The sequence below is a fragment of the Patella vulgata genome, chromosome 6, assembly GCF_932274485.2.
Source record: "Patella vulgata chromosome 6, xgPatVulg1.2, whole genome shotgun sequence".
Lineage (NCBI taxonomy): Eukaryota > Metazoa > Mollusca > Gastropoda > Patellidae > Patella > Patella vulgata.
Genome location: NC_065884.2, coordinates 17,463,779 through 17,477,715, shown reverse-complemented (window position 1 = coordinate 17,477,715; position 13,937 = coordinate 17,463,779). Strand labels below are relative to the sequence as shown.

Sequence of the window (13,937 nt, the reverse complement as noted above, 5' to 3'; positions counted from 1 at the left end):
GCTTATATTCAATCATTCATATAATGAAATGATACTGCATTTATTTGGACCACTAAAAATTCACTTATGATTCATTTTTACATACTATAAAGAGAAATTGGGGATTCTCAGATGATTTTCGACATGCCATGATATATGCAGGAGATGTTCAAATTAGATTGCTGGACTTTTAAGTTTATAAATGTAGCCTTATTTTGTGAAAAATATCTCAAATGATCAAAAGACAAAATTTGCTTGCGAGCTCTAAGCAAGCCAGAGCATGGATTTTCCATAGGTCTAGGCTTACTCTAAATGATTTATGTTCTATAAAATTAATTACTTTTAATTTTCTGTTGAAAGTGATATTTACGCTTTGGAGTGAATTTATAAAATCATTACCTGTGCCATTTTGGCTGGAACTCCATCCCATAAAACTTCTCTAACAAACAGATTTTCTGTCATCCAGCCACTCAAAGTGGAAGCCCTTTTAAAGGCTTCTTTTAACCTTTTACCCTCATTTTCTGATACTGTAATGAAACATAAAACTAGACAGATGACTTGTACATGTAGGCAAACAAAAATCTTGGACTTGAACAGAAATAATCAATGAGTTGGTCTAGGTCATCACTTTATTAATAATATTTGTAAGAAAAATACATCTACCTGGGGCCTGTTTTACGAAATTTTAACTAAAGATAAAATCCAAATTTTAGTAGATACTTCAATTTTGATTGGCTAAGCACTAAAATCAATCTTATATTATCCAATCAAATTACTAAAATTTGGATTTTATCTTCGTTAAAATTTTGTGAAACAGGCCCCAGTTCTTGGGGCAAAGTAACTTTATCTTAAATATATTTATATAGGTTACGTATATGTATGCAAACCTTTGAAATCATATATTTTCCATATTCACTTTGGAGTCTATTGAAAAATATTCCATTAGAATACAAAAAGGTAGCATGGAAATATGTCCAAACAGCAGCTGGGCTATTTTCAGAAAAATATACAAATAACGGAAAGAAAAATAGTATACCCAATAGTGTTTATAAAATTTTCGCAACCATCAAAAAAAATTAAAATATCTAAGCTTATTGTACATCAGCATGGAAGTACTTTCTTTGGGCCAATATTTTGACAGGGTTTTTATTCAAAATAAAATTAGTATATCAAATTAGGTGGTCAAAATTTTCATTCCCAACTTTGAACTTGAAAATGTCCTTTTACAATTGAAAGGGCAGTAAGATTACAGTGCTTTTCAATTAACCATTACAGCTGAATAAAATGTCCTATTAGCTATTTAAACATGCATTATGCAAGAGCAAAATCTGCTTATTACAAGTCTTTCTTTAGGCCTGAAATGTTATCTAAATTATCAATTAGACATTAATTAACTTATCCAGACCATTAGATTCCTATATGCCGCTTAACGGCCATTGATAATTAAATCAAAACAGTGGATAATCGAGACTATGCTGCTTATATTAATGATTTTAGTAATGATGACCGAGACTATGCGAAAATTTCACCCGCTTCGTTCTCGGCTCATAGTGGATCAATTTGACTGAAATTTTCAGCAAATTACCTTTACACTATGTAGTTTTTAACTATTATAGCGAGAACTGCCATCTCTTTATCTTATCTCCCATAATGTATCTTTAAACAAGAAATAGAAATCAACTATATCAAATATTGTTTATGCCAAAATTTTGAGAACAATTTGTCTTTTCCGTTAATGTTTTGGTAGCAAATTCAGAGATATGAAACAGTGACTGATGTAGAGGTTTTCATTCAAACAACCAGGGAATAAGGTTTTTAAATCACTCTGTTAATATCATGCATGTCTATGCAATGTGAATGAGTTCAGAAAGTCAAAGTATGTCTTTTCCTTTATAAATAATGATAACTGAAAAGATTTCTCATATTGGGATAGACAAAACAAAAGGTAATGTGTTAAAATCATATTGCATAACCGCTTTTTTTAAATGCTTTTTAATGGTATTCAAACATTTATTTAGACAACTGGAGTCAAATTAATGACTTTGTATTTTTGTCTTTTCCGTAATGTGTTACTATTAACATGGTCGTTTACATGGTATCCTAACTGAAAAGACATTCATACAAATTTTGGTTTTGTTACATTGTATATACATGTACTTCCTCTTGAATTATAAATCTATAGAAAACAGTGAAAATTTCCTTAAAATTTGTCTTTACTGTTATTTGTAGGTTTCTGTGAAAATAGCCCAGCTATGTTTTAAGAGCAGCTTGTAGGTAAAGGAAAACTAAGATGTTGACCAAATTGGATAAGGATCTAATCTCTAAATATCGTTCACAAGCTATTTTGGACAAATAATATGCATCTCTGGAACAGGAATTTCGACACAGCAAAAAATCAACAGGATTTATTCTATCCGCTTCGACTGATTTACACCAAATTTAAAAATCAATAGGGTTTATCTTATCACATTTCTAATGCTTCACACCAAATAAGAAAAAATTCTGTTAAAAACTGTAGTCAATATCAGAATCAGATTAACAAGGTTTTTTAAGAAAAGTGGAGGAAAGTGTCCAGAACAAGTCTTTTTTAAATTTTATTAAAAAACTGTAGCCCCTATCTCATTTGGTAAAAGTGCTGTAACTCTGTAACTGAAAGTGGTCAAACCCTCAAAATTAGATAGGATTCATCCTCTCATGACTCCCATGCTTCACACCAAATTTTGAATATATCCTTTAAAAACTGTTGCCTCTATCGTGTTACAAGAAATAGCAATGTCTGAATAATAAGCTTCTATTGCATTCACAAAGTAATTTTGGCAATGGGGCACATAACTCTGGATTGTAACTTTGTAAGGTCATGAAATGCTGATAAAACCGATCGAGTTTGTCCTCTAAGGACCCTAATGCTTCAAACCAAAATTGAACAAATCTGTCAAAAACTGTAGCTTCTATGGCCTTCAAAAATTTCTCGAAATGAGAGGCATACATATACATGTAACTCAAGAACAGAGTGTTGCAAAATGCTGAAAATGGAAAATCAGAGAAAACTGACAATGAATATGGATCATCTGGCATAAAAGTCATAGAAAATCGATTGGAATCATCCGGCCAGTATGCAATTATAACACCATTTTTGAAAAAACAATGATCAAAAACTCTAGTCACTACATGTACATTTATGTTGTTAACAAGCAATTGAAAACAAACATTCTTGTTAAAGAATGTAATGGATTTATGAAGTAGACCATATTGAAAATTTAGTAACCAAAAAAAATCCAACATTCACATAGAAAAAACCCATACATGGTAAAAATAGAAAAAACCTGTAGACTATATTTTTTCTAAACTTGTCTGACAAGATTTTCATGGTAACAACCAGTACATGTACTACTGGTTACATCCAATATCAAAAGTTTGAAGTTTTAATTTTTCTGGCACTAAGTTTTTTTTATACCTGAACACTTTGGTGGTGGTGTGTGTATTAATTTTTACAATTTTACATGATTTAAATGTGACATGATTTTTTAATTTTCAAAAGTAATTTTCCGCTTATTTACTATTCATTTCTTCATCTACAAATAATAGCTCTTCTTGAATATATCTTTACCAGTAATTAAAATTCAAAATTCTAATCTTCATATAGATCATCAAAATATTGTTTTGATTAACACTGGTAAGCTTAAAGGCGCTAACTTAATATGATCCACAGTCTTCGATATTGCAAACAGAAGAATACTACTGGTATAGACTGCAATAACCAGACGTCAAATACTGTCATTCAATTCGGATTCTTCATGTATATCGCCGAACATAGAAATTACAGTAAAAACAGAAACAATTGAATGTAAATAAGTTTATATACATTCATATTAAATTATTATGTGACATGTTGCGACCCATTTGTGTCCATTTCTGTGTGCCAAAGAATAGCGATTTAACTCCTTTAAACTTACTCAAGAAAGATAGTTCTCAAATGGTAGAACAAAGAAATTAATGCCTTTCAAAGTTTCTTCGAATGGTAAACGAAGAAAACCCTGGAATTCAGTCAGTCGGCCAGTCTTACATACATGTCACATGTATGTGGAACTGGTCGAGCTACATATAACACGGGTTATTAACAATTTTGTTATCTTAGTATTACATCATCATTAGTGTATATATGTATATAGTAGCTATAGATAGAGCACTAACAAAATTCATTGATCTGAACATTATCGTTTATCATACAAATACAGCCTTCAACAAGTACAATGGCCCGAATGGGGCTGCATGAATGATAAATCGTATAACTTCATTTTCATAATAATTTTATTAATGTATGAATGGATTATACTCAAAATTAAAATTACATACAGGCAACTATAAAACCAAAAGCCATTATTTTGGGGGTCAATTGAGAGACATGACATGGGTCTTAGTGACATATTCAATTCGCTATCTGCTGTCAATCATATATGGCCTGTCAGTGTCATGTCGCAATATATTTTAGACGTTGTCAACAATAACATTGGTTCATTCTCGCTTTTTGAATACGTACCTCGCTTTACCGCATCATCAAATGTGATGAATGCAAGTTTAGAGTCTTTTCCACCCATTTTTATATATATCCAATGTACAATTACGCCCGAAACATCATTTTTGTAAACGCACTAGCCGTCAACATCTTCTTCGGTCGCCATATTTAATCACGCGATAAGGGCGTGAGATCTCGCGAGAAGCTGGAAATAGACAGCTCTATAAATTTTCAGAAGCTGCTTACTGTAAACCCTGCACTATTCAAAAGTTACAAACCACTATGTGAATTATTTACTTTAAGTAGAAAGTGGATTTGTCAAAGAACGGGTTGAAGAACAGGTACCGAGTGCAATTCATGCGAACTAATCCCAATTGATCGAAGCCATAGACTTTTCCTAACAAGGAATTGTCCAACCGCTGGTCCGAACCAAACCAGTAAACGGAAATCAATCAATGGAAGTTGAACTCCAGGAGGATCTGCCAAAAATAAAAACAGAAGATAGCGATGGCAGCGCTACCCTTTTTATAGAGTCCATGCATTCTGTCGATAACAAACAGGAATCTAATGAAGAAAACACAGAATTAAATGAAACCACTGACACAGAAACCTTCAAATTGTCCAGTGACAGCAACCAACAGTATGTAATTGTTTCATCAGATAGTTCAACTGTCCTACAAGATCATAAAATTATAAATGCAGTGAGTGTTGCTGAGGATGGAAGTGAGGGTGTAATAGAACAACCAACAAAATATATAAGAATACAGGGTGACAACGGACAAACGTTAATGCTAGCTGTTGCTGATGATTCGTCCAATTTACTTTCTCAAGTTAAAATTCTTAAAAGTGATGGTTCAGAGCTCAAACAAGGAAAGGCAGGTAAATCAAGCTCTGCTGATGACATCACTCAGGCATGGTTTACAACCCGTGATGATAAAAATTCCCTTCATAATAAAGGTCATACCTGGAAGCAGGGTCAATGGACAAAAGAGGAAGTTGACATTTTGAAGAAGAATATCGAGAAATATTGCAAGGATCGTAATATCCCAGATGCAACGAAGATCATTTTCCAGATGAGTAAAGATGAAAGGAAAGATTTTTATAGAACAGTTGCCAGAGGACTGGAGAGGCCATTATTCTCTGTGTATAGAAGGGTGACAAGAATGTATGACCAGAAGAACCATGTTGGAAAATATACCCCAGAGGAAATGGTAAAACTAAGAGATTTAAGAGCAACGCATGGTAACGACTGGACAACAATTGGTACAGCCCTTGGACGAAGTGCTTCATCAGTAAAGGACAAATGTCGTCTGATGAAGGATAAATGCAATTCTGGAAAATGGTTGGCAGAAGAAGAGAAAAGACTGACAGCAGCAGTTTATGAATTGGCACAAGTAAAACCAGGAGACAGTATCACAGTCACACATGGGTTATCCTGGGCTTTAGTCGCAGAAAAAGTGGCATCACGATCAGAGAAACAGTGCCGAACAAAATGGTTGAATTATTTGAATTGGAAGGAACTTGGTGGAACCGAATGGACAAGAGAAGATGACTTGAATCTGATTTTAAGAATGTGTGAACTGAATGTTGAAAATGAGTCCCAAATTAATTGGCCTGAACTTGCCCAAGGATGGCCCAGTGCTCGGTCCCCTCAGTGGCTTCGAGGAAAGTGGTGGTCGTTGAAGAGACATGTTCATGATTATCAAAACCAACCATTTTCTTATATTGTCAATTACCTTAAGACAAGTCATCTACAACATATAAAAAATATAAAGGATATGGTGGGTAGAGATGATCTTACTGTGGAGAATTGTAAAGTGACATTTAGTGTTCCGATAAGTCTACAGTCAGCTACTAGCGCAGATGATGTTCATACAGCAATCGAGGTTCTACAACAATGGCCATCAGACTGTTCTGGTGCATTAGTTATAGCTCAACCAAACACCACATCAGGATCAATAACATTTTCAGGGTCAGCTTTACCCAGTGATCATATAATCGTTCAAACTCTTCCGGTCCACGTGGAAGATAATAACAATGAAAATGTGACGGTTCAGGTCAATCCACAGATTATTGTTACCGATTCTACAGATGAGGAGAGTATGGGAGGAGGATTATCTAATACTATAATCTCATCATCCTCCATAGAATTACACACAGGCTTAAAAGTAGAACAAGATTTAAATTCATTATCGGAGAACCGAGATTTGGATGATCAGTGTGAAATAACTAGTAACAGCGAAGTTAAATATGAGATCATGACTCAGACTGTGACCGACTCAGGTCTTCCTTCTGAAGGTGTTCAGACTGATATTCATGTACAATCTGATATGGTTCATAGTGAAGGGGAGACATCTAATTTAGATTGGTGATAAAAGTCAAACCATTTTCTTCCTCAATCTACCACTTGCATCATTTTATGATAATAAACCATAGGATGATGTTTAAAAGTTCTTATCCGATTGTTGTTTTTTTTGATTGACAAAATATAATATCTACCGTACTTCCATTTGGTTGTATTAACCACATTATTATAAATGAAATTATTAAATGTATTCTTGCACTGCAATCATCAAGCCTGGAAATAAGGTACCTGTCACAGATATTTTCTGGACACAAATTCAGGCTTTGTCAGGAAGCATTCCTCAGGTGCCTGTTATTTTGTCTGTGTTTTTATTGATATTGTTAATACTTTCATAATGTCAGGTATTGTTTTATCAATTTTGTCAATGTACCAATAATTCCTAGACTAGTTTCTGTGACCTTCAACATACATTTGTATGTCATGAGATACATTGGTTAATAATAATTGCAGACTGTTCAATCAAAACACGCACAGAGTGAAACAGTACTGTGGATCTATTATAGACCATACATGTATTTACAAGTCTGACAGTCATTGTCAGGCACAAATTCAAGTCAGGCTCTATCCCTCTGATAGGTCTCAATTTGTCGGACACTGATTTGTCTTTCTTTTGTGTTTTTATTGCTATCATTCATACATATCCGGCAAAATAACAGGAACTAGTTCATAATTTCCAGGCCTGATGATAAATAAGGCTACAATACAGCAGAATGAAGAATTCCATTTTGAGGAAAATCTATAGGACCTACATTAACAAATGTGTCAAACCCAATTTCAGAGACCTCTTGGTATGAGTAAAGGAGATATATTAATTTCATTTTCCAATTCAGTAATTAACTGACTGATCTGTTGTTTATTCACGTACAATGTTATGTGATGTGTTGAGTAGGATTTGTAATTGGTATATTTATGGACAGAATCTGAGGTCTTTATCACATTGATAAACTTACATCTGGGGATTGTTGATTTTTATTTAATTTATTGTATTTAGAGAACAGAATAATTCATTATGAAATAAGAGAGTTTCTATTACTATTTGTGCTTTTCTTTATTGCTGTGTTATCATAAAATGATAATAAAAAATTCAATATTTATTTTTTTTATATTTATAATCACTGTTGTCAATAACTTTTATGACCAAAGTTAAAACAGAGACTGTTTTTGAAGTTAAAAACCTGCCATCATGGTCCTGGATATTTTCCCAAAATCACCATAGTTCCGAGTTACACAGATTGTATATCGTGCAATCTCCGTGAAGTATTAATGGATTTTAACCAAATGCAGCTTGAATAGTGCTTATTTATTCTGAGACAAATTAAGCTTAATTTTTTCAACCAATGTAGAAATTGTATCAATTGGGTAGTGCTCATTTGGTATTGTTCAAATGATATTGATGGTCCCACAGGTGCGGTGCAAAGGGATCATTTATGATAGCTGCTTTCTATCAAACAACAGTAATGCAATTATTTTCTTATAATTATTGATCCAGTACAAATTTAGACATTGGCGGATCACAACCAAAATTCATAGAAATGAGGCTACGTGAAGGTGCTGCTTACTCAAAATTGCTTGTCCAGAAAGGGATGGAGCAAGGCACTGCACTTTAATTGGACAAAAAAAATTTGTTTTACTTTTCCTCCCAAACTTTTTTCACAATCATTGCTAAAGAAATTATCCTTTTCCATTTCTTCAAAATTGCTTGACTCGAGGGGCACACTGATTATAAATGGTTTGGTACGGTAGGCTTTGTTGATTGGATGTGCCAGTCCAGATTTGTTAAAATAAAGTTGGTTGGCTCTAAAGGAGCAGGCTAGAGGCATCTTAAACATATTGTAAGTAAAAGGTTTAAAAGTAAATATTTATTTTTTTTAAACAAATTTATTGACAGTATGTGTTATTTACACATAAAGGTTAGATTTATGACATGATGAAAATGTATGATTTATTTACATAATGGTAGAAATCATGATTACTCAAACAAATTATACAAACTATGGTACTATTTTCTGATTAGCTTCATAACAACAATGCCAAATGATCCTAAAATCATTTCCAAATGACTCTAACATCATTTCCAAATGACTCTAACATCATTTCCAAATGAATCTAACATCATTCCTAAATGATGATAAAATAACTGCTAAATAATGCTAAACATCACTTCTAAATAACGCTAAATATCATTTCTAAATGACCCTAATCATCATTTCTAAATGATTCTAGATTCATTTCTCAATGACCCTAAACATTATTTATAAATGATGCTAAATTCATTTCTAAATGACCCTAAACATCATTTCTAAATGACTCAAATGACTTGGAAAATCATTTCCAAATGCAAAGACCATAATACAAGCACCAACTTGACTGAGTCACGGATAGTGAGGATATCGAATCATAATTAACCAAGACAAAATAATAATAGAGTTAAGGTAATACTTGAACAATATATAAATAATAAAGTACATATATTCTCTTTCACAATCGAAATTATAATATAGCTGTGAAAATATATTTTAAGTACAATTTATTTTATCGTTTTTTCAGAATTCATGAAGGGTTAATGGTTAAATTTTTACCTTTTTTTATGCAATCATAAATGTTTTACTACCTGATTGCAAAACAAACAAAACAGTAATACTTCTTTCAATCATGTTTGACAAGATATTTGTATTAAAATCACATTTTAATAACATGCTCAGGGACACAACTAAGGCTTGAAAGTTGAGCTGTTTGAACATGACAGAAAATAAACAGTATAAAAAAATATAGCTTTATATTATACATGGTCAACCTCTGTTCATTGTTGTTACTTCACTTAAGATTCAAATAATTACTAAGGTGTCTCCTTTCTCTATCCCCAACCCCAATCTTCCCCAAACCACCTGGCTTTTCCTTATGTCTTAAAAAAAATATTGCAATATTTTGCGACAATAATGTTAAACTAATATTTAGTGTTTTCAATGAATAGTTGCTAGAGATGGTGATGGCTGCTGTCTGTAACTGAGTGTGGTGCTTAAAGATGCATTATGTAAGATTTAGATAAAGACCTGACAGTTCTTGCTATAAAAGTTCCAAAATAGATAATGCAAAATGAATAGACTGAAAATTTCATTAAAAATGCTTTACTCTTGAGTGAATTTAACACTGTGAATTAGATTGTGTACTATCATAGCAACTCAGCCTCGATTTTGGAATCATGTTTTAATCCGCTTGAATCTCTGCTGCCCAATGGTGTAGAGAGTTGATTATAGGCTTGACGTGAATAAATAGTCTAAATAATAATTTATAATACACTAAATTATATAACATTTGAAGCCAAAATAAAGACCTGCAATAGGCAGATTTAGCAATTACATAAATGAATGTTTAAATGAGGGATTCCCAAAAATTTTCAACAGTTCATAAAAGTACCTGTAATCATTATCTATATATAGTTTATATATAAAAACAGGTAGAATATCGCCTTTAGCAAAATATTTCACAATAAACTATGCGTGTCATTATTATACACAATAATATGCAATCCAAACAAAATTTTCGGATACAAAACATTAAGTATAATCATTATCCGTCAGTCATTAAATAACAAAAATAACATTTACATAATTTTTTTATAAAATAACTTTGATATCGTTAAGTTTTAAACTTTGGCTCTTCAACTGGCTTGACACAGTTAATATAATACCACAGGTACAGATCCTCTGAAACCATAACAAGATACCGTGATCCAAGATCAAGCTTTACATACAACTGGGTATTGTTTTTATCCTCAAAGTTCCGTAACAGCACAACTTTTCCATGACGTAGCCAATTGTACACACTGACTACTAGTAATTATTTTAATAAATTAAGCGTAGCACTGCTTCATCTCACACTTCACCTTTCATCAATTAAAGGTGTACCATCACCACGGGGAGAGCTACCGTCAGATTGAGGTGAACCTTGAACTCGCGAACTTTGAGCTCTAGGCGTCGTTGGTTTTCTCTTGGCCCACATCTCTGCTGCCTTGGCCCAATCAGTTCCAGCCTTACTGGTACCAGGTAGGGGTCGTTGCTGGGCTGATGGTGTGGGCTGACTTTGTGCTGGTGTTCTAGGGGTGGTCATGCCAGGCCAGGCGTTAGAACGCGGTGTAGGATTATAAGAAGGTGTAAAAGGCTGTTGTTGTGATGGCTGTTGAGATTGTTGTGCTGGTGTTACTGGTTGTTGACTAGGTGTTTGTTGAGAGATTTGATTGCCATGGTAACTTGGCGTCATCATTGGTGTCATCATAGGCGTCACTGCAGGCTACAAAAAAAAAAAACCTCATAAAAATTAGTAACTGCAGAAATACAGGTTAGATAATATCCTGATGTTAAAACTGGTGCAGTCTAAGAGATGTCACCTCATTTCAATGTGAAATTTTCTGCACCAACTGGTACTACGCAATACAGTGTGCAGAGGGAACTTTTGGTCAGACAACAGCAGTACAGCCTACTCTTAATCAAATTCCAACTGTTAGGGTTTGTTTGCACGGGTCATGGGTCCTCATTTTTCCATCACATCCGAACAACGATTTATTGTCCTTTGCCAGGCACTCTGCCCTGCACTACTGACAAGGGGAACTGTGCTGGAAAATCCTGATCTGGAAACACAGGAAGTGAACCTGAGACACATCTTACTCACTGAGCCACTACAGCTCCATAGGACAATACAAGATATATATATATTTATTTTTAACTCACCTGATAATTAAAGTTACCAGCAGAAAAGCCTGATGTAAAGTTTCTATTGGAACCAACTTGTTGTGGTGTAGCACTAGCTACCTGAGCTAGAGTATTATATATATTAGATGATAATCCTGCAGCTGCTCTCTGTATGGTAGCTGGATCAACACCTTAAAGAAACAATTGATTTTGACAACAATAAGAGGGAGAGAAATGGGATCTAATTGACACAGCCTGGGTCATTTCGGAACTAATGTATGACTCAATTTTATTTCAATACGTCGTTTGGGTATAGGGGTCTTTAGCAGTGGGAAGAAACCAGAGGACCCAGAGAAAACCCATGAGGTTGGCTGGGCAACCCTACGACTTGCCATGTATAAGCGGGGAATGGAAATACGACAGTCTGTTTATATTATATCAACTGAATATCGTCTAGAATGTTGTAATCTGGTACCAGAAAGTATCTCTAGGGGACTGAGGAAAAAAATTCAATGTCTCGTGTTCTGCTGGAAGGAGGAGAATAGAATGGGGTTCAATTTTCACAGTTTTCAAGACAGAGATACAGATGTAATAAAACATACCTTGAATATTCATACTAGGTGTGTAGGCTGCCATGGGTGTTCTAGCACCAGGTGTTCTACCAGTGGCTGGTGTTCTTACATTAGATGGTGTTCGTGCTGGTGTTCGTGCAGGTGTTCTTGATGGTGTTCTCATACTCATGGGTGTACCTAGATAAAATTTCCAAAGAACAAATTACATTATGTTTAAGGCGGGAAATTATATTTATATCTGAATTTTAAAAAAAAAAACCGGAGTATAATGAAAATATTTTTTCAACAATTATTTTGTCAGTCGGTTCTGAATAACATGGAAAGTTCAAACTATACCTGGAATTGGATCACGGAAGTGCTCCTTAAACCATCTGACCACTGAATTTAAGGAATGAAAGTTTGTCATGCGGTATTTTAAACCATCTGGATTAATGGAGATATATTCATGTCGTGGTTTGTTTCTTGGCATGTAAGACAGGAGGAATTTACCAGGAAACTGTTTGGAAGAACTCAGGAAATATGGGATCCTAAAAAATAAAAAATTATTTATAAGACTTGAAAATTATAAAATTTCTAGTAGAGGAAACCTAGAAACTCATCCATTGAAATGAAATAGAGTCCAACGTCCTACTTCTCTGCACCTACCAAATCAAATAAGACGGGTGAGCAAATGCTAAGCAATGTGCTATGAGGAAATTTTACCAGGAAAGTAATGTTTCTGCCTACTTTATGTTGAATTCCAACTGCCAAGGGTTCTTTTATGTGCAAAACGGTGGGACCTTGAATTTTCGTCCGATAGTAATTACTAGATGGTGTTTCTTGACAGACCCTGCACCACTGACAAGGGCAAAACAAAGCGGAAAATCCTAAGAAACCTTCACATCAGGACAGAACCCAGGACCTCCTTGTTACTAAGGAGTGCAATGAGAGGACAATCAAGTCAGATTATTACCTTGACGGAGCTTTCCTCTTTTCAACCATTAAAGTTTTTTCCAGGATATCACGTTTACCACCTTCCGAATCCCGATAATATCTAAAACCTATTATGTCTCTAGCTAAGGCTGCCATTGGCTGGACATGTCGAGCTATAATTTCATCTAAATCTTCAAATTCCTACAAGATAAAATTTAACTCATTTTCAATCCTTTTCCTGTATCATTGATATTGATGTCCTGCAATGAAATAGGCTTAACCTTGTCTGATCAGAAATGAGTTTGATATCATTTGATCAGAAAATGAGTTTAACATTATTTGATCAGAAATGAACTTTTGACATCATTTGATCAGAAATGAGTCTGACATCATTTGATCAGAAATGAGTCTAACATTGTGTGATCAGAAATGAGTTAAATATTGTGTGATCAGAAACAAGTTTAAAATCGTGTGATCAGAAACAAGTTTAAAATCGTGTGATCAGAAACCAGTTTAAAATCATGTGATGAAAGTAACACTTAAAGGGGGAAAGGGTGGACCCTATTCTCTTTCCTTTCCATACATATTCAGATGGTTATCTTTGGATCAGTCACAAAAATAGCCTGGTGTGTGTTCAGAGTGAAGTGTTTGGCAGTGGTGGGGTGTTGAGGGGTTCTGTAGAGTCAAAACCCTACCCTGATCGCACAGAGCATACTTTTTCGCTCCTACATTCATCGAAAATAATATTTAAAAATCAAACATGCGATTCAATGCTGACATTTTGACCTCATTCCATTCCATTCTATCCTATCCTATCCACGTATGCACCTAAATGATCTGAAATATTATCTTAAAGCTTCTGATTTGATAAAATTCTAGGATAATCACACAGACTACACGCCAAAGTTGAC

The 13,937-nt window shown here is 34.1% G+C and overlaps 3 protein-coding genes across 3 annotated transcripts in view; 1 reads left to right on the top strand and 2 right to left on the bottom strand.

Moving 5' to 3' along the window:
- The window catches only part of LOC126824228 (ubiquitin carboxyl-terminal hydrolase 32), a 173,493-nt gene extending 168,839 nt beyond the window's left edge, over positions 1 to 4,654 (bottom strand). Inside the window, exons 1-2 of the mRNA XM_050553417.1 lie at positions 4,517 to 4,654; positions 379 to 506 (exon numbers count right to left, since the gene is read on the bottom strand). Of these exons, the coding sequence (XP_050409374.1) occupies positions 379 to 506; positions 4,517 to 4,574 (186 nt within the window). The 5' untranslated portion in view covers positions 4,575 to 4,654. The remainder of the gene's footprint in view (positions 1 to 378; positions 507 to 4,516) is intronic.
- Positions 4,655 to 4,694: 40 nt separating this feature from the next.
- LOC126824225 (cyclin-D-binding Myb-like transcription factor 1) lies at positions 4,695 to 7,951 on the top strand. Its single transcript, XM_050553414.2, has one exon. It carries the CDS (start codon positions 4,948 to 4,950, stop codon positions 6,862 to 6,864), a length of 1,917 nt encoding a protein of 638 aa, XP_050409371.1. The 5' UTR covers positions 4,695 to 4,947; the 3' UTR covers positions 6,865 to 7,951.
- Positions 7,952 to 10,736: 2,785 nt separating this feature from the next.
- Positions 10,737 to 13,937, bottom strand: part of LOC126824281 (transcription elongation factor SPT6) — a 33,477-nt gene continuing 30,276 nt past the window's right edge. The window contains exons 32-36 of the mRNA XM_050553480.2: positions 13,067 to 13,227; positions 12,604 to 12,641; positions 12,145 to 12,291; positions 11,582 to 11,733; positions 10,737 to 11,144 (exon numbers count right to left, since the gene is read on the bottom strand). Of these exons, the coding sequence (XP_050409437.2) occupies positions 10,737 to 11,144; positions 11,582 to 11,733; positions 12,145 to 12,291; positions 12,604 to 12,641; positions 13,067 to 13,227 (906 nt within the window). The remainder of the gene's footprint in view (positions 11,145 to 11,581; positions 11,734 to 12,144; positions 12,292 to 12,603; positions 12,642 to 13,066; positions 13,228 to 13,937) is intronic.

What these genes read in the sequence shown, in the direction of transcription:
- LOC126824225 (XM_050553414.2), top strand. Translation starts at nt 4,948, where the DNA reads ATGGAAGTTGAACTCCAGGAGGATCTGCCAAAAATAAAAACAGAAGAT.